The sequence below is a fragment of the Eurypyga helias genome, unplaced genomic scaffold, assembly GCF_000690775.1.
Source record: "Eurypyga helias isolate BGI_N326 unplaced genomic scaffold, ASM69077v1 scaffold39946, whole genome shotgun sequence".
Classification (NCBI taxonomy): Eukaryota; Metazoa; Chordata; class Aves; order Eurypygiformes; family Eurypygidae; genus Eurypyga; species Eurypyga helias.
This window is the reverse complement of record NW_010255479.1, coordinates 1-25,230: the sequence shown is the minus strand read 5'-3', so window position 1 is coordinate 25,230 and position 25,230 is coordinate 1. Positions and strand designations below refer to the sequence as shown.

The 25,230-nt window shown below is 39.1% G+C and overlaps 1 protein-coding gene across 2 annotated transcripts; it reads right to left on the bottom strand.

Annotated features, from left to right (window-relative positions):
• Positions 1 to 474: 474 nt before the first annotated feature.
• Positions 475 to 24,385, bottom strand: NR1H4 (nuclear receptor subfamily 1, group H, member 4). Of its 2 annotated transcripts, none has more exons than XM_010153330.1 (8): positions 24,013 to 24,385; positions 18,274 to 18,414; positions 14,945 to 15,078; positions 14,319 to 14,417; positions 12,885 to 12,984; positions 11,249 to 11,395; positions 2,380 to 2,493; positions 475 to 1,060 (listed from the first exon to the last, which is right to left on the bottom strand). In XM_010153330.1, the coding sequence occupies exons 1-8, from the start codon at positions 24,356 to 24,358 to the stop codon at positions 822 to 824; spliced, it is 1,320 nt and encodes a 439-aa protein (XP_010151632.1). In that variant the 5' UTR covers positions 24,359 to 24,385; the 3' UTR covers positions 475 to 821. The 2 variants fall into 2 exon arrangements, with proteins under 2 accessions (XP_010151632.1, XP_010151633.1); XM_010153331.1 differs by having other exon boundaries at positions 822 to 1,060; positions 18,262 to 18,414; positions 24,013 to 24,370.
• Positions 24,386 to 25,230: the final 845 nt, after the last annotated feature.

The window sequence follows — 25,230 nt, the reverse complement described above, 5'->3', positions numbered from 1 at the left end:
GGACAGCATGGCCGCCGGGGGACAGCTGTCCGGGCTCGCGGTGCTCGGAGCAGGCCCAGGCCCAAGGAAGCCACCCACCCTGTTTGCAGCCCCAGCTGGCAGCGGGGAGCCCACAGCACCTGGCCGGGCGTTCGGACACGCTTACCTGGCTCGGGGATGTTGCTGATGTTTCAGAGCCGCTAAGCACCCGCAGTCAAAAGATGTGAAGTAAAACCACCTGTGATGCGCTTTCACAAAGCATAGATACTGTGTAATTTTTACTTCGAAATAATAATGCAAATGAAGTTACACGTTTGTGTCATGGAAAGAGCTTTTTGTGCACGTGGGCCTTTTCTCCATTACACAGTTTTTCATCTTCTGAAGAAGTAAGAGCTTGTATTACGTGAAGACATTTCACTGTTGAACAGCGACTGCAGCATTGATCGTTTCAGCTGGTTTATTACCGTAAATATCTGAAATACGTTCTTTAATGGAGGCCAAGCACGAAAACACTGCAATGAAAAAATACACATGGAACCCTGCATTTCCCATTTGTCAAGGAGCTGTAACTGCAATCTGAATTAATAGGGTTCCTCTGAATAGCTGGTGGGCTCTTTCTGATCAGAGAACATAAATACAGAGACAATTATACTCACGTGTGAAAATCTGCTAGCTATACAATATTATGTGTATAGTCAACAAGATGGCTGTTATGAATCCATGACATGTTTCTATAAAAATGCAGTAAAGAAAATTGAATGTGCTGTGGGATATTTTTCTGTGAAAACAAATGCTGCGTGGTCCTTTAAAAAAGCTATTTTTCCTCAAATAAAAAGCATCCATCACTGCACATCCCAGATCTCACAGAGAAGAGGTGTGAATTTGTGGTCATTCACTCTCCATGACATCAGCATCTCTGCGTGATGATGGTTAAAGGTCCGTAATTCTGTAAGACGGCCCAGAAGACAGGCAAAGTGTTGAGGGTTATCCGGGTGGTGAAGTTTGCAGAATTTCTGTAGAATATCCAGCAGAGGTTCTTGAAGCCTTTCCACAGACTCTCTGTCCTTTATGTACTGCCGATCTGGGTATGGTTTTAAAAGAAAAGAAGTAATTAACAAATACATGCTCTGATGCAATGTAAATATTTACACTGATAAACGAATACAAAAATACTCAAATATTTACACTGGTCACTGATGTTTACACCTACCAAGAATATTTATTTTCAAATTAAGAGGGAATAAAAATGCCTAACATATTTTTGGTTTGGAGTTTTCAGGCGAGCGTCCCACTTCTAGCTAGGGAAAATTTGCCACTTTTTCAAAAACTGAAGCCTTTTAACTAGGGAATGTTTTTCTGGGGTTGTACCATCATCTCCTGGTGCAGTTCTGCACCTGAGTAGGTCCTTCCTATGCATTGCAACAACTGAGCAGCACAGCCTGAGTTTTTGGAGATGTAGCACCACTGGGGAATTTGGCCAGTAGAGAGGAGTGTACATGCAGGTCACCAGGGAGAAATCAAACGTCTTCATGCTCAGATGAAATTTCTTTGTTAGAAAATACTTGTTTTCTTATTTTGTTCATAAGTCTATTTTCTTCATATGGAAGTATGTGTTTGGAGAACGAGGATGGGGTGTTTTTTGTCACTAAAATCTTAGTTGTAAAAAAAAATCCTGAGCCACACTGACTCAAAGAGCATAGGAATTGCTTCACCTCCCCATCTTCAGTGAAACCAGATTTGGAAACCTCAGTGTCTGTCCTTTGTCCTGAAGCATCAGGCTTCTCTTGTCCCACTCCTGTGGTAGGTTTGAGGCACTACACAATTCCTCCATATTTTGTAGGCAGAGCTGTTTAGTTTTGTGTTGTCAAAGAACTAGTTTTGACAGCAAAGCCTGTAACCAGGGCTGTGATGCTGTTACGACGGCACTTCTGAAGGGTCAGTCACCATCACTTTATAGTCGAGAGGGCAACTCGCTCCTGTCCTTCTGCTCTTGCCAGCTGGTGTTTTTCATATGCCATTCTCTCTTCTAAGTTACAGGGTTTCCTAATTCCCTTATAAAAAATGTGGCATTCCGCAATGTTCCCTAGTAATGTGCATGTAACCACACCTAGGATTTTCTGAAGGAAAAAGCCTGTTGAGCTAAGCAGTGGAGAGATATCAGTAATTTTTAAAGCAGGTTATTTAGGCACTTTTTACCTTTGTATGCAAAACCAGATGGCGTTGCAGGACATTTGCAGTTTGGATTTGTGTGCTTGTCTTCTGGTTTAACAACTGAATATACCAAATAAGCATGTATGCACACTTACTCTATGTAGAATCTAAGTTTTTATAAGTCTCAGGTCACACCCTTCACGCTTTCTTTCCAAAACCACTAATATTTAATTCTGAGTTAGAAGTTACCTGGAGACAGGATAACTATGGCTGTGAGCAGCGCATATTCTTCCTGTGTCATCTTCAGCTCCCCAATGCTTTTATAAAAATTAAACATGGGAGTTATGAATTCATCTGAAATACCTGTGAGAGAAAAAAAAAAGAAAGTTGTAATTTTTTAAATTATTGAAATAATCTGGTTTACTGCTACAGAGGACTTACCTAGTATTTGAGTGTCTTGGTCAGAGAAACTTACTATCCAAATCAGGCCTGATGCAAGACATTTAGTTAGAAAAGTGCAAACACATCCTTGTGTTCCAGATCAGAGTAGAAGCAGGCAAATGCTGGAAACTTCTTTTTGCATGGTTTCAAAGTCTTTCTTTAAAGCAAGTCCTTTTCCTCTCCAGGATCGTCTGTCTAGCTCTTCAGGACAAGCCTCATACATGTTTTTCTCGCTGTGTGCTGACATTCTAGCTGTCTTCTGTTTCCAGTAGGCACAGTTTGCAAAACAGTCCCCATGTTCCCCATCTTTATGTTAGTTATGTGGAAAGCTCTCAGGGTGTATGGTGTAATTCTAGCCTAACTACTCTAGAGCTAACTGCCTTGGGCAGTTGCTTCAGTTGTTTCCATAAAGAGTCTTAATTGTTCCTTTTATGTAGCCTTAAACTTTATCTAGGTCTACGATTATTTGTAGTCCAAGATCAGGTTGCTTGCAACTACTACTACCTTCCAGCATAAACTAGTGTATTATAAAGTACAGAGCCATAAATAATTAAAATCCATCCCAGTTTAAGGATGGGATCATGTGATTCTCTAGCCATCAGCAAAACGCTTCGGGATTACTGAACAGGGGTATGCTGACTGGGCTTCCTCTAACTGACTTTGTCATCAGGTCACAATGTTCTTACTTAGCCTTAAATTACAGATGTGCTCCATTCTGCTTTTTCATGTAAAAGAGAAGTAGGTCCTGTGACATCACATTTTTTATTTTTAGTCTCTCAAACTGGTGTGTGGGAGTCACTCAGAGCAGCCACTAAACTGTTGACAACAGCTGCTTGCAACTCTGAAGTGGTGGCACCAACGGGGTGTAGAGATCTGAACCGGTGGTTCTGCAGCAAGAAGCCTTTTGGTCTTCCTTGGCTGAAAGGATGGAAACCTCCTCTGTTCCCACAGACGAGGGCCATAGGATTTCTTATTATTTTACTTTTAACTTTGAGCTGTTCTGGAAGAAGACTTTTTAACTTGCTGTGGAAACCAGATGAGATAATGTGGTTTGGGTGTTGTATACAACATGAAGCTGAAGTCTGGGACTGGTGAGGTTTGGAGGGGAAATTAAAAACAAAACTCAGCAGGTGGAACTCAAAGAAAGGAAACACAAAGTCATTTGACTTAACTATGAAACAGTCACATTTTGCTGTGACAGTGAGTACTTCAGTTGGTGGAATTCAGTGGAATGTGTCCCAACAGAGTGAAAGCACGGTCTTGCAGGGTGTGGTTTATTTTGTGGCTGCATGATGTGTTTAAACATGTGACATGAGCAACCTATGTTCACTTCAGATCACAAGCCACAAATCTTGTTTTTGTGACAAGTTCAACACTACTGAGAGGAGTCGAAATCAATTAAGCAGATATATGTGAAGCAGGTCAGCCCGCCCTGTGGCAGTTAGTAACGCAGCTGGAGCTTGTACAGAGCAAACAGGAGTCATAATCTCCAATGATCCGTGAGGTTTATGTCATGAGTCATCAGTGTTTGCTATTTAAAATTTTGAACACTTGTTATTGCTAGCTTTTGGGGAACCTCCTGTCTCTCTACTGGGCGATTTTTAATGCCATAGTTCCTTACAAGATGACATCTGTAAGAAACACGTACATATGACACACCAAAGTCTTACAATTCACATGAGTCTAAAAACAGGAGGAAAAATAAGTCTAGCTGAGCCCTAAAGCAGAGCAAATTAATTCCTTTCGTGGAACTGAGTAGCTCAGCAATGACATGAGAATAGACCAAGACAAACTGGATATTTTTAGAAGCCTCTGTGCAAGGTATAGCACCGCTGGGCACGATCGTCTTGGCAGCAGACAGGAAATGGCAGGAAGCGGGCTGTGACTAAGCCTCCCATCATTTGTTTCTCATGCTCATCATTTGATTCTTTTGGGGTGGGGGGGAGGGGTCAGGTTAGTTTTCAGCTGGATGAATTCATTGTTTTGCCGACCACAAAGCTCCTCAAGTCCTACTGTCAATGTAACAGAAGTGAGATGAAAAAGATGCCGGTGAACAGGGTGTGGAAAAACTAAATCAGGTCCTCGTTGTCCCAGGCATTGTGTAAGCAGACAGCCCTTGCCCCGCAAAGCTTACAGTCTAACATAAAGAAACTAAAGCATGGGTGGGTCAAGCAAAATATGAATATAGATGTGGAAGCAAATGAAATTATGGCAGAGAGATTCTCTGCTCTACTGTACTCCAAACAGAGAAATAAAACGGAAGAGGTGCAAGGGAGTAAAAAGGGATGTTGCAGCAATGCAGCTGATTTACTACTTTTACTAAAAAGAACAGATTTTAATTCTTTAAATACATGTATGTCACAATACAATTATGAATGAAACCATACAAAATTAGCAATTTTGAGACTAGGATAATGGAATTTTTTCTTGGTTGCTAGTTTTGCCCTCATCCCATGGGTGCTGGAGTTTCCCTGTTATTTCATCACCCTGTACGCACATTACACAGCCCGCTGTTCCATCACAAGAGGGGGCTATTTTCTAATGTGATTGAAAACCCTTCAGTTTGGATTTAATAAGATCCACCAGAAAGCACAAAAGCAGGAAACAGATGTTTATACTTTTTTTTTTTTCCTTATCTACTCTACAAGATGTTGTCACTTCAATTCAGGTTATCAGAAAAAGAATTAAAAGCGATTTGGTTCTCATAACTAGAAAGGCTAGAGGAGAAACAAATTATATGACTTTTCAAATATCGTTGTTACAAATCATACCTCAAGTGAAAGTGAAAATAATCAAAGAGGAAAAATTATATTTCTGGCCTCACTGAGAACAGAATAGTTCGCTCCATCCAGCCCTCTTTTTATTTAGCTCAGGCAAGAGCACTGCACAGTACTGTGTCAGAGGCAATCTTCCTGGGCAGTCTTAGTGGGGCATCCTTCTCACCCTTTGTTTCAAAAACGTCTCAAAAACTTGGTTCCATGCAGCATTATGGCAGCAAGAAGATCCCCTTCCTTCGCACTGCATTGTGCAGCATTCTGTATTACACAGATTTCTACCTAACAACCACCAGCTCAACTCTGTCATCTGTGGAAGATGCTGCAATGCATTTAATTGATTTCGCTGTGTTAATGGGTGACTGGCTGTAAACCCCAGGGAAGTCAGCGAGAAATACTGGCTTTACTGAGTATGGCCTCGCGGCAGTAGACTGGAGCAGATTTAAATCCGCAAGCTTTATTCATTCAGCCTCCCTTGCTTCTTGCACAATTTCATTCATACCTGTAGCTTAAGACACAGCATTGTTTTAAGACCTTGCCTTTTTAAGGGTTTTGTTCCTAAGATTTCCCTCTGAAGGTAGGATGACCAGTGCTTTCTTAAGATTTGCAGTTTCAGGTCATAAATAATTATCTGGTTAACATAATCCTGGAATGGATGTTTTTACTGTGGTATCGAGTCTGTTTTGAGACCAGTATTCTCTCTTCTATTTTGGCTGTTCAGTAAAATTAAATAGATTAATCAATTGCAAAAGTAAAGTTTGAGAGTAAGTACTAAATAACAGTAACTAGCACTGTATGATTAATATGGATTAAGAGATCTTTTTTTCTTGATAAACATGGAGGTGCTGGTGAATATTAAATCAAGAGTACATTTGTAGCTGTTTTATGAAAAAAAAAGGTATTAATTACTCACAAAATTACATCTTATCTTTCACAGTGTTTCATCTACCAGAACTGCTTTCCATGCTGCTTATGCGCTCTGCCTTCTACCCTGTTCAAACACATCAGTGGTGCTTTAAACACTGACCAAATTCAGCCTATTGATGCTGAGAGCCAAAAAGGGGAAAATCTAGCCAGCGGAGAAGGTACACCAGAACGTGTGCCTGTGATCTCTCCTCCATCATCACCTTGTGACCTAAATGAGAGATCAGCATGTGCCAAGGAGAACTCAGGTTAGCAAAACCATGTCTTCCCAAGATCAATTAATAGACCACTGTGAAGCCATCATTGCAAGCAAAGATAACTTAGTAAAAAAACCCCAAAACCACAAACCCAACCCAAAACAACCCAAACCTGCAAGGAGGATGCAAATGACACAGCCACATCCCATCCTTTGGCAGTGGCCTGAGTGCCTGCAGCCAGCAGGGAAGTGCAGTCTGGCACGCAGCAGCAGCATCTGCACTGCCTTGAGCTAGTCTTCATAGGTCGAGTCTATTCAAATAAGTTTTTGGCCTGGAGACGCACACTTATGCAGAAGAAAAGAGATTGGGTCCTCTGACATCTGTTTTTGTTTTCATGGGTATAAATTAACTCTGTAGATATGACTTAAACACTTTTACCTATGTTATTTGCAATTCAAGAACCTGGCTAACTCAGTCTGGTAGATTGTGCAGTACCACGTATGAACAGACAAGATCTTTCCTATGCTCTGTAATTAAATTGGTCCTAATCTCTATATGTTTTGGGTAGTGTGCCAGTTTTGGGTCAAGTCACAGGATGGTAAATGATTCTTTCCATGTGGATGCACATGACCATTTGGGGGGTTAGACACCTATGATTTACAGGTATGTTTAGAAACAAGGCCAGGTTGCTCTCTCTTAGATTATTTGGACTCAGCAGTGAAGATAATTTCATTTTGTTTCTCTGCACAAGCCCCAGCACAATGGGGTTTTGAAGCACCACCGTTACTCAGTACTAATAATAAAAGCAGTGGAAGTGATCAGGTATCCATTGTTCCAGTGCCAAATTCTGGCCTTGGTTTCAGGAGTGTCTTGTCCACATCAATGGGAACTTTGTATCCCACATTCGAGGGCAAAAGGTGGACTCTTGCCAATTCTTTGAAATTGTGGCTTTTTCTTTTTTTCTTTGGATCTTACTGTATTTCACCACCTGTAACCCACCCAGGAAGACAACAGTGTATTTCACAATGTCAGGTGTCCTACCACCAGCTGAAAATTTGTGTCCAGATTTTTCCGTTTCTGACCATATCAGATAGAATCTTATTCCTTGATACTGAAATTAGTAGAACTGCTCTGTAGAATAAAATGATGAAATAAAAATCTGTGGGTATTAAGGACACTGAAAGCAGGTGTCCTTAGGAAAACAAGCTATAAATGCTCACTGAGAAAATGTTCAGTATTTCAGCATTGTTTTTAAAAATCTCATACTGCTAGACAATGTGGAGAATTTGCTTTCAAAATAACAGAAAGAAACTAAGCACTAAATTACTAGGATGTCATCCTTTCACAAACTGAATCAGTCACAATGTGGGGTATGCATAGTGAAGCATCAAGTAAGACAAGTAAGCAGCACAAGCTCTCATTAACATTAAAGAAAATGTCTATATTTATCATTAAGTCTTAATATTAGAGTGAGTAGAAGAGGATTTCAGTCTCAGGAGCAGCTAATGAAAGAATTTCTGTAACACTTTATGGAGAAAGACTGTGAGGGCACAATCAGTCACAATGTGGGGTATGCATAGTGAAGCATCAAGTAAGACAAGTAAGCAGCACAAGCTCTCATTAACATTAAAGAAAATGTCTATATTTATCATTAAGTCTTAATATTAGAGTGAGTAGAAGAGGATTTCAGTCTCAGGAGCAGCTAATGAAAGAATTTCTGTAACACTTTAGGGAGAAAGACTGTGAGGGCACAAAGGCAGTCACTGGGATGCACCAGGACTGGAGCAATATGCTCAAACTAAGAAATAAATATACACCTCATCAGCATGAGAATAAAAATGAATACTGCTAATGCTGAAAGGCCATCACCACCAGATCTCTGGCTTCTTTATCAGAAAAAAAGAAAAAGTCCATTTCATACAATCAGACTGGGGAAGGCATAAATATTAATAGATAAGAGCAGCTTCCAAGCAGACACACTGGCAGGTGACAGAAGTCTGGACAGCTTGTGACTTTTAGGCAGGATCCCCACCCCCAGTTCTATGGATACAGACATCAATGCTTTGACAATAGAACTTATGTGACATTCAGACACATTGTCTGCACCTAAAAATGTGTGGACAGAAGGTCTGACTAACAGCAATAATTTACAGCTGATGGCCTGACAATGTGTAGGACCTCACTAGGAGCCATGAATAATCCTGCTTCTTCCACCTTCATTACTTATGAATTTACATTCTAAACTCTCACTTCACTTTAACTGCATTTGCTGCTCTCTATTGTCTTTGAAGTTGGCTGTATTTAGTCTTGTTTTTCAGTGAGGCTTATGTTAAAAAAAAAAAAGAGGTCCCTATCGCCAAATTTATGCGTAATTCTCTTGGGCTTTTTCTTTATTTGTCTTGGGTTTAATCTATTCTGGCCATTTTATCTCTTGGACCAGTCTATAACACGATAATGGCCAGCTGCAGTTTCTTGTAGCACGTGTTCTCACTGGTTGAGGCTCAAAGAGGCTGCTTAATTTCCTACCCTAATATCACAGTTGGTACAAACTATTATTCCACCCAGAGCCCTGGTGTTGAATGCAGGGGTGTGAACTGTATGTTTAATGTTTTTGAAAGCTGTATGTGTAAGCAATGATAACAGAAGAATTTGGATGCCTTTTGTTTAAACTCAGGGGACGTGAAAATAAGCATGATTTAAATCACAAAAATAAGGTGTTTCAGTAATAGTTATTTCCCAACAATTATTCAGTTTGCCTAAACATGTAATTCTGGAATTTATTATAAAACAAGTCGAAATGTGCAGAAAATTTTCACCAATGTGATCTCTTAAAGTCAAAACAAAAAACTCTGTCGGCCTGTGTGGCAACAAATATGAAAACTCAGTGAATATTGAGAAATACACTGGGAAAGCATGAGAAAATGAAACCTACCTAGTAAAAATCTGTACTCCTACAAACCGATCTGCTTGCATTTTTCGTGCAAAGGAAGTGATAATGTTAACTTGCAGGCAGTTACCAGTACTGAAAACATGGGCAGAGGGGCATTTAAAGACCACATTTAAACCTTTCCATGCAAGAGACATCGCCAGGTTGACAAATAAGCTCTGCCATACAGCAACGTAAGTCCAAAATGAGAGAGACTGGGAGTTTTGAGTGACTTCTGAGCCTGTGCATTAGCACTAACAGTGAAATTGCAATGGTAGCAGCAATTGAGTTAACAGTGCTACCAATGCAAAGATTTACAATCTGCTTTTGTTGTTTACTGCAACAGCACCATTAAGTGCAGCCAAGGATAATGTTTTTAAGTAGGCTTGAATTTGCACAGAATGGAGAAATAAAATACATAGAAAAGGGTATTTTGTTCTGATTCTGGTTATTAATGGAAGGAAAGAATGCAGCCAGCATCAAGTAAGCTGGATAATACATTATTCTCCTGTAATACAGAGAGGGAGCAATTCTAGCAGCAGTATTTCCTCTTATTTCCTCAACTTGATCCTGTCTTGAGGGAAAATATTTTTGAGAGCCTTTTTCAAAAGCAATAAGATACATATATGTGTGTATATATATACACACTCCAAAAAAGTTACCAAGTTTCATTTCTTGTGAACTATTAAGTCCAGGTTTTGTTGTATTCCACAACTCCTTTGTAATTTCCTTTGTCGTCTTTTTTCCCCCAGTAAAAAAGAAATGCAAGAAATCTTCATTTGGAATGAATAATACCCCATCTGAAATCATTACTTGTCTATAAACTTTCTTCTACACAAAACGATATTTTTTAAATATATTTGATTACAGGTAAATAATATTACTGTAGGATACAATGTCAGATCCCAGCTAGTCATGTTCTGGTATGAAATGCTATTTTTAAGTCTAGTACTAGTTTGCAAAAAAAAAGATATTGCATCTCGTCTGGACTCAATAGTTGCAGAGAATTAACACGGCATTTTAAAATTCTGAGTAAGGAAAAAATTATTGATATGACATCATAGCTTATGTAATGCTCTGGATCAAAGTATTTCCTGCTTCTGTTTTTATGAATAGCTGACACCTTGAACAAGAAGGTTGATACTGTCTGTGTAGATTAGAAGAGCAAAAGCTTTCACTAATCATGTATTCTTACGGGTTCATTTGTCTAAGACCTCTTTTAAGCAAAAAAATAATTTATATTCTATTAGAAAAATCCCTTAATGAAGACATTTGGATCGATGACAACTCATTAGTTTCCAGGAAATATCTCTGGCCTTCTTGGCATACTTCTCTTGCCTGCAGAACCTGGATGAGAACCATCTTTATCACTCTGAAAGGCACCATTTCCAGTCCACCAGTTGCCTCTTGTAATAAATCAAAATGAGAGAACTATAAAAAATTACAAAATCTCATCCTAGAAATGAGTGTGCTAAGCTACACTAAATACATACCTTCAGCGAGTTGTTTTTCATGTTTCCAAACATTTTTCAGGGTTTCAAATATATGAGTATTGGCCTAGTTATACATCAGTAGTACCTTCATGTTACTGCTCTTAATGAGTTTCAGAACTGAGTTCAAGCCCATTTCTTACACTGACACTGGGTTTAATATAGCATTATTCATAATACTTGCAATAAATAAACCTTTACCTTATGATCTTTGGACTTAGATTCGTTCTAGTTAATATAAAGAACAACATTTAGATAGACCTGTTTCAGTGATAATAAACAACTTAGTAGCTTTTCAAGGGCAAAATATTGACACAGAATTCCAATGGTGTGGTTTGTTTTAACCCCGTTAAACAAGATACTTACCACTATTGCGAATTCTTTCTTCTAGAAGAACAGTATGTCCTGAAGGAAGTTTCCTACTGAAGATCTCAGCTGAACGGAGGAACATGGCTTCTACAGCTGAGCCCTTCAGCAAGGCAATCTGGTCTTCATGGTCAAGTGTTTGGAAGCCTGGGGCGACGTTAGAGATAAGTAAGGCCGCAACAAGATAAATCCCTGCTACTTTCTGTCTGAAGTTCTTGTACGAGGTGCTACACACCTGCGTAACCCTGATGTTAGCAGGGGTGACAAGTGCTGTGAACGCTGAAACCCAGATTCCAGAAGATAACTGAAGTTTATGAGAACTAGACTTTTGTTTCAGCATTCGTGGTACTGTGAGAGGAACATGATAAGCAAAATCTAGTGGCATAGCACAACCAATAATAGAGATTTTATCTAGCCTGATGGTGCAGCCTAACATCTTCTGGCATGTTTCCACCACAGCTCTCTATATGGCTCTCCCTCTGCCATGCTTCTTTCAGCCCTTTCTGTGCTCAGATGGCAAAAATCAGCATTTGAAGCATCTAATTTTAAATATTTCACCTTGCCTTTGGACTAAGGCACTAGTTTACATGCAGGCTTCCTGCTGTGTTTTACATATGCGTTTCTCTGTTTGGAGGGGAAGAACTCTAAATCCACTGAAGAAATCAGGAGGAATTTGGTAACTTGTGTGACTACAGAGTTGCTCCTCTAAAGAATGATGGAGGGACTGAAGATCATGAGAAACCATCCTCATACCTGCCAATGCAGGTACCCACCCCCTGCTTCTGTGAGGAAGCACAGAAAAAGATGAAGTAGGAAATGAAGCAAAAAGGTGATAAATCCTGCCAGATGTACTCTAAATTCAACACTGAAAATAGCAGATTATTCAGTTACAAAGCTCCTCCCATATTCATTTTCTGCAAGCCAGTATCCCGGTTAGCATGAAAAATATAGCTAAAACAGCAGTGCTAGGCTTTGAAGCAAGCCTGTAACACACAGAAGGGGTTAATGTGATGGGAATGCCAGGAAAATAATGTTTTCATACAGCTAAGCATAACAATGCACCTTCTTTAATTACAAGGAACCTGCACCATGCCCAGTGTTCACTCTCGAGGTAACATCAACTTGGGAGTTAAAAAAATAAACTCAGGTTTTCAGTGCTTGTCCATAACATAACATGCAAAGACCATAAATATCAGTGCCTCCAAGCAGGGAAAGTTCTTGATTAGGACTCACAATTCAGTGGATACCATGGCCTAGAGGCTTTGCTAGAAAGGCAGCAAAGAGCGCGAAGCAGAGTCTGGCAAGTCTTGGCGGTAATTTGAAGGCAGACTGTTTGGCACTGCAGTGATAGAGGAAAATAAAATCCCTCTAGAGATGCAACCCTTTCTCTGATTGTTTTGTGTATCAATAGGTGAAGAGTGCCACATCTCAGAGTGGCAGGGTTTGAATTATTCAACGTATTATTCCTCTGAGCACAAGGCTCCTTTTCTTTAGAGAGTGTCTGAAGAATGCTTATGTGTCAGAGGAGGAGGCATTTTTATATAGCGTTCAAAATATACACCACAATTGCCAAGTGGCAACTGAAAGGCATGTACATTTTGTGGTAACAAAATTTGCCCCAACACACTGGATTTACCTGGTAGTTTTTTAGTGAATTCCACAAGAACTTGCACATGACTGGTAGCCATTTCTGTTAAAATCAGAAAATTTCCTTCAGCACTGAATTCCTCATGTAGCTGTCAAAAATCAAAACAAAATCTGTTCATATTCATTGTCACTTCACATTTGAAATTATAAAATGCGAGAATAATTAGATTGTGTCAGGCAATAGGTCCATCTAATCCTGCAATTTGTCTCCACAGTTGTCAAAACCAGGTATTTTTGAAGGCGATGTAAGAAAAGAGGCAGACAGTATCCTTCCCTCTGGAATGTCTGTCTCCCTTTCAATGTCATGTCTAGCAATCAAAGATTTAGGTACTTCCTGAGCTAGAAGTTTTACGAACACTATAATATTGAACCAAAAATCTTCCTGTCCATGAATTTGTCTATTTCCTTTTTGAAGATACTTTTAGGTTTATCTTCCTCAACCTCCTATGGAAATAAGTTCTCTAAGTTAGTTAGGGGTTATTCAGCCCTCCCCCTGCAAGAGTCTTCCTTTTGTTTTTCAAAGTTGATGACTTATGAAATAATTTTCTAAAGTTGTTTTGGGTTTGGGGTTTTTTTTGTGTGTTTTTTTGTTTGTTTGATTGTTTTTGTTAAAGTTTGAATATGACAATTTTGTAAAAATATCTCTCTCTCTCTTAGGCCTTTTTTTCTCTTCTCCCAGTTTCTCAACCATTTTCCATCCTACCACGAATACTGGTGGAAAGTATTTTTAAAGGGAAAATGGAATTTCTAGAAGGTGAAGAGGAAAAGAAAAGGAGAGAAAAGGAGAGAAAAGAAAAGAAGAGAAAAGAAAAGGAGAGAAAAGAAAAGAAGAGAAAAGAAAAGAAAAGAAAGAAAAGAAGAAGAGAAGAGAAGAGAAGAGAAGAGAAGAGAAGAGAAGAGAAGAGAAGAGAAGAGAAGAGAAGAGAAGAGAAGAGAAGAGAAGAGAAGAGAAGAGAAGAGAAGAGAAGAGAAGAGAAGAGAAGAGAAGAGAAGAGAAGAGAAGAGAAAAGAAAAATCCAAACCTGCAAAATGTTGGGAATTTGGGTTCAAAAACAAAGAAATATTTTCAAGCTTCTAGGCCGGTACCTTTATAGAAAGGAAGCTTGGCTGCAAGTCAAACTCAAATCACTGCTTCTACTCACCATGCAAAAACCGAAGCTCCAATCAGCAAAGGTTAGATGTGAGCATAAAGTTTATTTTCAGAGTTGAAAGCATTTTCTTAACATTAGGTTTTGATAAACATAGATGCGGTCTAGCTGAATGGGTGAGATTCTGCCCCCCTTGCAGCATGTTTTAAATGTAAACTTTTACCCATTGCTCTACTACTTACTACACCTACTTATGCTGAGTACAAATATTTTCTGCCATGTAATTCTCAGCTTCATTATCCACATCTCAAAAATGAAATAATCAACATACTTACTAGTTTTTTTGACACCTCCTGTGGTATTTGTTGTTTACTGTATGAATCCATGATGTAATCAAGAAGGTTCTGCTGTTCTGGGGAAAATTCTACTTTCTCCTATACTGGCAAAAAAAAAAAAAAAAAGCCCATCATGAAATGCAGTCATAGATATGATCTAGTATCTCTTGCTTTAGGCAAAAGCTATGCATCTATTTCTCACACTTGGAGACCAAGCAGACAAGAGGTTTGCTTGTCACTGAGATTTCTATAGAAGCGTACAGAAGTGTATCATGCTTCTGAACTACATGACTTTGTGTGGTTTATTATTAGAAATAAGGAAATGTTTAGCGAATAACTAGGTATGCTCAAAATTTAATATCGCATCCCACCATTTTTGCTGTACACCTGACATACATACCACAGAAAAAATAATTTATGGATTTTGTGGATTCTTTCCTGAGTTTTGACTAGAAATACCAGAAACACTTCTATACTCAAGGTCTTTCCTTGACTTAGTGGGAAATGGATTTTTAATTAATACAGACAGCTCCAGAGAGTTTACAAGTGCTCTATATCCAGTGCACTAGCCACATTTGATTGAAACATCACCACTACTGTATGAACTATTACAAGAATTTTCTTACCCTGTATATTTTAGTTGTAGATGTGACTTGTTTCATGTCATGGCCTTCGTTATCTTCGTTGACTGTCTGATCTGGGGGCTGTTTCACATTTTTCCGTAGCCTTTTTGACTTGCATTGTATTTCTGTTAACAGACCTAGGATGTGTAATACAACAGATAACAATCAGATTTATATATGCCTCAGGCACTGAATAGGTACATAAACATACCCCTGAATTCTCTTTACACTAACAAACCTAGTTACCTGTGCAGATCATTTCCTGAACACGCCATTATGTTTTGAGATGTGAGTCTAATGAGACATACTAAGTACACACTAATGAGCAGTCCAGCCTAGTAGGGGCCCACCTGAGCAAAACAGTTGGTGCTGGTGACCCAGCATCCACACGGTGGGCATGTCAAGGTTCTTGTCTTGGACCAGCTCTAATCTGGTCATTTGGATAGAAAACCCCTAAGTTATGGGGCTGTGCTTGAGTGTGTCTTTGGTTTAGTCTCCTCTTTCATCCCATTTTGCCTTTTTTTTTGTTCTGGACTACATTTCAGTACCTTGAACCAGAGAGTATCCTTGTGTGGATGTCATAAAAACTGGCAATTTGCTTGTGCTAACAAAAGAAAGGGACAATAGGTACCATACACAACCTGTGGAAGACAGCCAGAAAGCACAAATGAAAAAGCAAACAGCTAAGTATTCATCCAAAAATAAAGCTATCAGCACAGAACTCTTTCTTTCTTTCTTTTTTAGCTTCTTTCAATTGTCCTTCCCATTCTTCACCTTTGAAAATGCAGAGCAGGGAAAGGGGCTCATTCAGAGAGTATATGATGGTGGAGGAAGATACCATGAAAACAGTGAATTTCGTTGTGAATGTTTTTAATTTCCTGTGTAAGCACTATATAAAATAACCTACCTGAACCGCAGAGAGGAGAGGAAATTTACATGATTAAAATAAGACCTGAAAATAATACCTTGAAGGGGAGGAATAGGAATGATAGAGATAATAATTGGTATGGAGCCATGTAATTTGTGCTGCCGTACAGCATCACAGATTTCTTTTTCTAAATTATTCAGTGCATCCTTTGGTGGTGTTAATGGGACTGTACAGTTTTGCACCAGCTTCGGATCTGGCCTACCACCTTCTTAGGGAAAAATTGGTTTCCTTTTGCCTTAAGCACTAAGACTAGATTTTCTCATGCTTCCTGCTACTAAGTAGTACCTTGATATCTTATCTGGGCTCCATTTCAGTTAGCTAGAAAACTCACATGAGATACAGAACTTTACTTTTTACTTCAGAGATAGTTAGGTTTAAATGGGTATCAAAAGAATATTAAGTTTAAGGAAGAGTAGGAGAACCTGAGTCTGTCACGTAGAAATTTCAGTAGACAGTTCACCCCAAAAACTTGCAGTTTATATCAAAACCACAGCAAATGATTGACATTGATGATTAGTAATTTTGAACTGTCTGTGGTTCAGGTATAAAGGGCAGGAGTACGATTATTGAGTAGCCATGTCATAAATGCTTATAAGACTTTACCTCTTTGTTCAGAGTGAAAAAAAGATTCACAGAGCTTGCAATTATAATCCTACAAAATGAGTAAGTGAAACAAAGTTCAAGGTAACCTTTTATTTCCTAGTGGTTTTTTTTTTCTTTTTTAAATAAATGTTCTCTACTACTAGAAGCTTTGTGTTTTACTGTCCTGGATTGCCTCTAACTAAAAGCAATTATACAGCACATTCCTACTTAAAAGCCATTAAATAGCACCTTGCCAAACACGGCAGTGCATTAGAGCATGCTCATGGTTAAGTCATGAGCAACACAAGATACCCAGTGTTTCCATTGCAGAGAGAGAGTCGGATGGCACTGGCACTTGCTGGCTTTTATTTCACATATGCCAGTTTGTGAAAACGATAGGCCAGTTTAAAAGATTCATGTGGGCCCTGTCAGTATTATTTACACTGACCTATTTTTTTTCAGTAATGGGTTGTTTTTTTGTGATACTTAGTCACTTGGGCTATTTTGAACCCTCAGAATTTTGGAACAATGGATCTGGGATCAGCACCACAGGGGAGTTATTTTCCCCTGACACTCAGGGACACACTGAGTGCTGTCATCACAGTGGTGGTGTCTGCTCGTGTATTTACATACTGCACCAGAATATGTCATATCTCAGGATCTTTGTAGCCTGTTCAATTTGCAGAATGAAAGATTAATTACATTATGCTGGCAATGCATTCCAAATATTGATGGAGCTTATTGTTTCTCACAAAAGCAACAGTTAATATAGCATCTTCTGATCAGATCAAGGGATAGAAGCATATTAAAAATTCCAAGTAGATTAATTTCCTGTATGAACCTAAATTGGTTTCACACATACGTGTATGCTAAAATGATTGAAGCTATCAAGAAAAATAAACTGTAGCCCTATTCATGGAAGGCAGAAAAGCAGATGTTTACAGACTTGTTTTCAGGAGCAAGCTTGCAAAAATAATGGATTGCCCAACATTTTACTCAAAATGGAGTTTTAAACATGTTTAAAGGTGCGCTGCAATATCTCTGTTGTTCAAAGTTATCCAAGATGAAGCTCAATAACGTTTATAAGATGTTGGTCTGAATAGAATATTCACATTAATATGTAACATTATTAAAGTCTATTAAGTTCATTTCTGGACATTCTTTGACCTGTGTGCCTGTATGCAAGGCAGGAAAATCTATAATGCCATGCGAAAAGCTAATGAGACTATAAAAAGGGGCTAGCCCTCAGCAGGCTTTGCCTCATTGCTGGGTGAGGTCTGGGAATGTAGGCTTGGCAAATCCACAGAAACTTCCTGCTAGAAGCAGTCCTCCCCTTTTCTTGAAAATGGCATTGTTTGAATGCCAAAATTTGGATTTGGCTAGCAAGACCTTAACAGGGAGAGGCCCAGAAAGAGTAGCAATGGGAAGCACCAGGACTTTTCCTGCTCTGGCTTCCACAACACTGCAAACTCCTCACTCCTGGGGAGTCTCCTATTGATTCTCTTCCCCTGACTGCTTTTCCTTCCTACTCAAACAGGCTACTGGCTGTCATCTAGTGCACAACAGCCCTTCCTTCACTGTTTGCTCAGCTCTTAAATGCAGGTGTCCCTGACCACCAATTAAATCCCGTTGCTTTTAAGTGCATTTGCCTTTTTTGACAGGATTTGACACACAAGCATGGCATCATCTTTAACGCACCTTCCACCTGGCAGGTGTCATTTTTAATAGCTTTATTATTAAACCCAACCCAGTTAAAGAAATACAGTATTTGATGTGTTGTCTGCACACTCTGACTGTATGATGCAAATACCTGTATACATACATTCAGCCAACATGCCCATTTGCTTGCATTTCCTTAGGCGGCACTCTTGGCATTTTCTCCTCATGTACATGTCCATCTCACAGTTGCCTCCATTTTTACACTTGTATACTGCATTTTTTGTGATGCTTCTTCTGAAGAACCCTGCACAACATAACAGTGACACAGATGAAAGAAAACCACTCAAAGCAGCAAAGTACCCAAGTTGAAGAGCACCTCCATCTCTATTGGATTTCCTGAATTTCGCATGTTCTACTGCACTGCGAGTTTCTTTCTGTGCCTGGATGCCTATATTTTTGATATTTGTACTGAGAATACTATAGTAGAAAGTAGTATAATTTAATAAATCAATATGATAAATCACATACCCAAACAGTAGGCATTAGTTCAAAGTGAGGTCCTGGAACTGTGAATGTCAGGAAAATTGAGACCCAAATCTGAACCCTGCCAGGAGCTGGTTGAGCACCAGCACTAGAGCAGTAGGGTGATACCGTACAAAGAGTCAGTGAAAAAAGTATGAGTCTGTTAAGTTTCTTGAGGTAAAGGAATTGCAGAAGGAGTTGAGTAATTCATCACAGTCCCCTCAGCTCCTGAGAGCTGTAGAAGCTCCACGTATTGGTTTGCTTGCCCACCACCAAGTTTAGTAAGGAAGCTGCCTCGTATCTGCTTATTCTACATGTGGCCTCCTCCCTTGATGTAGGATACTCCAGTCTCAATCACTAGATATTGTCTACCTGAGGAGTTAAGCAGTCACCAAATTCCACCTACACAGGCAGTTCTCCTGGTGTCATCACTGGATTTGCTCCAAAATTGAACAGTTGTAAGTGCAAATTAAAACTGATCCAAGAAATCAAGAGGACCTTACCTCAGTCTGTCTGAATCTTCTACTGGGCCACTGCCGATCACAGCTCTGAGAGTGGCACCATGGGAAAAATGTGGAGTACTCAAGATATTAAATGTAATTGATTAATAGTCATGACAAAACAATAGTCTTTGCTGCCAATCATTATTTGAATGTTTCCTGAATTTTTAGTGTGACTCACTGTGCCATCACAATCTCTTTACATTGTCCTTCATATGGCAGAGATTATTTAGCATCAATGACAGAGGGAATTAACTCTCTCCAGCATAAGAGAGCAGCTCAGTTCTCCTTCTCATCTGAGGACAGTTTTCTGAAATAAACTCCTGGGAGCTTCTGCTGGCACACCACTGATTTATGCTGTACTTCAAACTAGCGCTCTGTGTAAATTTACATTAACCAGAGCTACTCGCAAACCATTTGCTTTCTCATTGCCACTGGCTGGCACAACCATTTTCCAACCTGGCACTTTGATGCACTGAGCGAGGCACCAGGTAAGACCCTGTCTCCCATACTGAAATCACAGGGAAAATTCAGATGTGAATCTGAATTGCTGTCCCATTGCAGGATTTGTCTGTGTGTTTTCAGAATGCATTGAGCTAAGATACCATCCTGCAGGATCTAGGCAAGAAAACAGATGAGGTGATGATTTTGCCATTGTCAGATGACAATTTCCCAACTTTGGCCCATGTTTTTAGAATTGCATAATCTCTTCCAAGCACCAGTGTGTAGCAACCAGTAAAACAACCCCCCTATCTGGTCACAAAAAAATCTGGCATTCCTCTGAATCTACTGTATTTCCTGCTTGAAATCTCTTCCAGTCTGTTTTACTGGCTTCTTTTCAGATAAATACACTTGACTGGCATCAGACTCTTTTGAAATGCAGATTGCTTAGAACCTCCGGCAGCCCCAGGCATTGTTTTTTATTCATCATTCACGTGATGTTTAATACATTACCATTTACTGGTCAGGGAAGGGAGAAAAAGGCCTGGATTTACGCTGTAGATTCTCAGTGTTAAAGGCAACTGCATAATTTATAAATTTTATTTGTTAAATTTAAATCCTGTAATTCATGACACATTAATTAGTAGCAAATGTTGAAAAACACTGCACAAATACTTATGACATACTAAGTCTGATTGATAACTTTATCGGTCTGTCCACAAGGTGCGTGTTTGCTTTTTCATGGAAGAGCAAAGAAAAAGACCTTTAGTAAACAAGTGTTTTAGAAGTAGGCAAGAATGTGAAAGATGAATGCAAAACTAGGGATGTAAAAAGATAGGAGTCAATAGGATTCAAGCAGTCAAATATTTTCTCTTGAAAAAAAAAGGTTTTGAAAAAGTGAATGATGTGAAATGAAAAGTGAGATATCTTTCAGCAAAAATTAGTTTTAACCTTACTCTCACTTCAGTTTTATCATGAAGTGACTCAAATCATTGTCTTCTTGAACAGACCTTTTCATAATTAATTTTGATATTAGGTTTTTGGTATGAATGGAATTTATATGTTATTCAGTAATAATTCAAAATGAACTTAAACTGCCTGAAATGTTTTATGTTTGACCTTCTATACCAGGAGGAGTTTTAAAAAAAATCAGCAGTAAATCAGAAATGGCATCTGTTAGAATAATGAAGGGGCAGCCCCAAAAGCTGAAGGTTTTTCTGGCACATTCTAACTTTTATCTGATCTTGCCAGATTGCAAAAGCTCATGTTGGCTGGAAATATTGAATTTGCATTGTTCTCTTAGCTAGTCATGAAAATGATTAATTATAGCTAGAGCTGCTCCTGTATTACCAATGATTTTGCTTACAGAATTTATGGAAGTTGAAGGAGGAGAGCTGTTAAAAGTGTCTACACTAAATACCTCTGTTTGTCATTCTGATGGCAAACTGCTTAGGTTTTTTCATTTTAAAAGTTATTGAAGTTCACAATTGCTAAACAAGTACCTGCTTCATTTAATCAGACCGTCAAGACACGCTACAGCGTTCCTTCCCCCCATGTCCGCATGTTAGTGCGAGGAGAAGATTGAAGCAGGACGCTTCTTTGCAGGAAGTGTTCTCAGTCTACCATGAGAGACATCAAGCTTTATCAGGAGTGGTTTGTAGGTTGTAAAAACTCATACCACCAGCCTGTGCAGAGGGAATTCACAACTAGCTTTTCTCTCAACAGAACTTATTCCGTGGCTTTATTGAACAAGCACCATAGAACATCGAATCTTTTAGCTTGGAAAAGATCATTAGGATCATCAAGTCCATCTGTTAACCTACCATTGCCAAATCCACCTCTAAACCATGTCCCTAAATATTATGTTCCACTTGTTCTGCAACACCTTAAAATAGCCCGTAAAACCCAGTATCCCTGTACAGACTAAGGCTGTAAAAAAATTCTTTGATGTCTTTCTGCAAAGGCTGTCTCAGAAATTACCTCTATAGCAGCAGGTTTTAAAGTACTCTATATTGGTCACTGTGCTGTAACAATGCTGTAAACTGCCTCATCCCTTATGAACCACAACTGTGATGCCATCGTTAATCAAGGCGGCATTTGCTATGGTAATATATTAGAGGTGAGCAAAACCTCAAGGAAACCTTTTCTTTTTTCTTAAAGTACCACAGGCAAAAGTTGTGTGAGAGCAAATGTTCTGTTTAATCGCCTTTTTCAAAATATGTAAAATATTAATGAAACAGTTCATACTTATTTGTTAAAGGATGGTAATGTATTAACGAATATGTATAGTAGTGTATATTCCTGCCCATATTTTTAGATTAATATTCTCATGAGGGACAATAGATAAGGTCTTAATATGGTTCCTACTGCCCAAGGGAAAAAAAAAATTTGAAAAGAATGGCGGGTGTTGCTGAATTCATTATCTAAGAAAGAAATTAAAACAAAACAAAACAAAAAAACACCCCATATTAATCACAGAGGATTGAAACTGATAAAAATATGTGGAAAACCTCCCCCTTTGAATAAGAATGTCCATGGCACTGATGGAGCAGAGGTGCTGCAAGGTGAGCACCAGTCCTGCAGAAAGGGATCTATGTATAATTTTGGACACACATTGAGCGTGAATTAACATTCTTGTCACCAAAAAGAAGGGCTAATCTAGTACTTGGATGTGAGACACATGAGATATAGACTGATGAGAACACAACTGAAGTACTGAGCCCAGTTCTGGTCACCCAGCTTTGAGGGTAATGTATACTCATATGAAAAATTCCACAGAAACACAAGAATGATCAGAGGTCTAGAAAACATAATACCCTCTTGTTGTCAGACAGAATTACTGTCCTCAGCACAACTTTTTACTGAATCAGCTGGTACTTTAATCACCTCTAAAGTTTATTGTAGAAACAGAATGCATTATCTTTAAATTATTCAACTTTTACTATGTTTGATCAAGGGTACTGTTCTTTATAAGTGATGTTGCAGTCATGAAACAGAGTGAAAACATAAAATAAATTATCCCAATAAAGCAGTAAAATTATAGTTACATAGAGTGATTCAAACTGAATCAGTAGAGATTAATAGCTATTTCCTTTCACCATGTGTTTTAGTCTGAGTATTCACCTGGTGGTTTTAACCTCTCTCCTAGAAATATTCTTTAAAAATTCCATAGCTTGTAATTTTAAGTCTTTGAAAAACTACTGAGGCATTTAATAATCAAGTTAATAAACCATAGGAATATCTTAGTAACAGATCAAATGTATCATTACTTGAAATCTTCACATTAAACTTGAGTTTAATCTGGTTTGTAGTGACATCATTCATAGGACTTAATTCATATTTTTTGACTTTGAGACTATTCACATGTACAGCCGAAAGGAACAAATCTCATATTTACTGGAATTATTGAGGTACTGTATATGCTCCTTGGCTGTATTCATGTTTGGAAAGGCTGACCAGTGTGGTCTCTTGTGCCCTCAGAAATTAATTTGTAATAAATAAACTAAAACCTCAAAATTAGCTCAAAGTCCACTATCAGTGACAGTGAGTTCCACATTAAAATATTTCTGTTCTTCAGTAATGTCCATACTTTAACCATTATTTGTAGAACAAAAATTATAATGGAATATTGATTCACAGAATAGAATGAAAAACTAGGGCATTATTTTTCCTTCTATAATGTACTTCATCCTTGTCACACAGTAACCATCTTTAGGTATAATAGTTATTCCATCAGCATAAGTTTTTTGTCCCTCTCTGCTAAAATACCTGGCAATCACGTTTCCACTATCCCATTTATCCTGACACAAACTTGTCAATACTGTTGTAAGAAGGAAGATATTTATCCTACAGATACCATCTGTTTCCTGAAGAAGCTCCCTCCCTAGGGATAGGGGGTATCCCTAGAAGAAAGTCTAGAATTAGAAATCCTTTCATTTCACAAAAATGAAAACACCCACCATATCCTTGGGAAGCTGAGGAAAAGAGATTCCCTGGGAGCAGTCTGGAGGTGGCAGCTGACAACATCCACTATGGGAGGCATTTGGGATGGGTTCACAGCTGTTTTCTAGGGCAGCCTAGCACTGAATTCCCAGGGGCCTCCATTGTTTTTTTTCACAGGCAGAGATTGGCATAAACAGCCCCCAAGACAGCAGAGCCAGGCTGCCAAGCCCCCACACAGAAGCTGTTCTTCAGTTTACCAAAAGTTAATGATGACTCAAGAGCCCTAGGTTGGCCAACTGTGCTCTATAATCACAGGACAGTGGTGGAAGATGCTGCCAACCTGTCTTGGGGAAAAGAGAATAGTGTACTCCAGATCCAAACATAAACCTCTAAAATTATTAGTGAATCAGATAAAATTAACAAGAAATTTAAAAAAATAATTCAGAAACTTCGGTGCTGATTAGCCAAATTGTATTCTGTAGCTGAGTTCATCCTACCTTTGCATCCTTCGCAAGTAAGAGCATTGTAGTGGTACCCAGAGGCTTTGTCACCGCAGACCACACAGAGCTCTTCTCCTTTCACTCTTCCTGTGGAGTGACCCAGTCTAGGCTTTTTGGCTGCAGGAATATCCATTATCTCTGTCTCCCTTGTGAAAAAGGTTTCTGAGGGTATTCTCCTGAGCTCATACATCCCAGGGGAATACCATTCCTCATGCTGCGGAGGGTAGAAGCCTAGGTTGGAGTAATAAGGTGGCGATGAAATCTGAGGCTGGACTTGGGGAAACGGCACATTGTTGTACTGTGTGTAAGGTGACACATCTGCCTCCTGCACTGGAGAACTCATTGGCTCTGGAAGTACACCTGGAAAATAATAATGCAAACCCAGTTTCTCTTACTACCATGAAACTACAGTTACCAGAGAAGTTTCCCCTTCCAGACACCCATCTCAAAAAAAAGTAAGGCATAATCACAAAGATTGCATTGTCTGAGCTCAGATTTGTTGTGGTCCTGGTCCTATGCAAAAAAATTGCAAGATATTTTAAAAACAACCTCCCATTCTCAGTCACTCCTTTATTATTATTACTGTAAAAGTCCTGCACTGCCACTTACATTAAAACATGTTGAAAGATACTGTGCAGCTAATCATACAAACGTCCAGTTTACAAGAAAGAGCAATCCCCAACACAGAGAAGCTAGTAACCCGAATTAGGTCTCAGAGCATAATAAAAGAAATCCAAGCAAAAGCCAAAAATCGTGTGATGTTGATAAAAGTTAGATCAAGACTCATGCATCATGTTAACTTCTATTTAATGCTGAATGACAGGGGAAAAGTGCACTGGGGAGAGATGACAAGGGTGAGGCTTAATTAGAAGACCAAGAGCATGAAATGACCCTTTTAGAAGAGCCTGAAAGGGGAAAGTGAGGTTACCATGAAGGAGCAGGGAAGCTACTCCTAATATAAATAATGAAATGCAACCTTCTGGCCATCCGGCCTCCACTGGCCACCCAGCCCGCCTCTGCAGCCTGGTCCCCAGCCCCTACAAGCCTGTGCTGCTCAATGCAGTTGTGCGGTTCTCATAGGCAGCACCTCTGAGCCAACAGCAAACCCGGCAGTAGCACAAGGAATAGAGCACCCTTTCCTGTTGGGACCATCACAGGAGGCTGCCTTAACTTTGCTCAATTAATACCAGGTTTAAAAAAGTAACTGAAGTCTCT

Coding starts and splice junctions, on each gene's coding strand:
- NR1H4 (XM_010153331.1), bottom strand. CDS start 24,358: ATGAGTTCTCCAGTGCAGGAGGCAGATGTGTCACCTTACACACAGTAC. Junction 11,396..12,884: donor ATTCACTAAAAAACTACCAG/GTAAATCCAGTG, acceptor ACGTCGCCCCAG/GCTTCCAAACACTTGACCAT. Junction 1,061..2,379: donor CATAGTTATCCTGTCTCCAG/GTAACTTCTAAC, acceptor AACCATACCCAG/ATCGGCAGTACATAAAGGAC.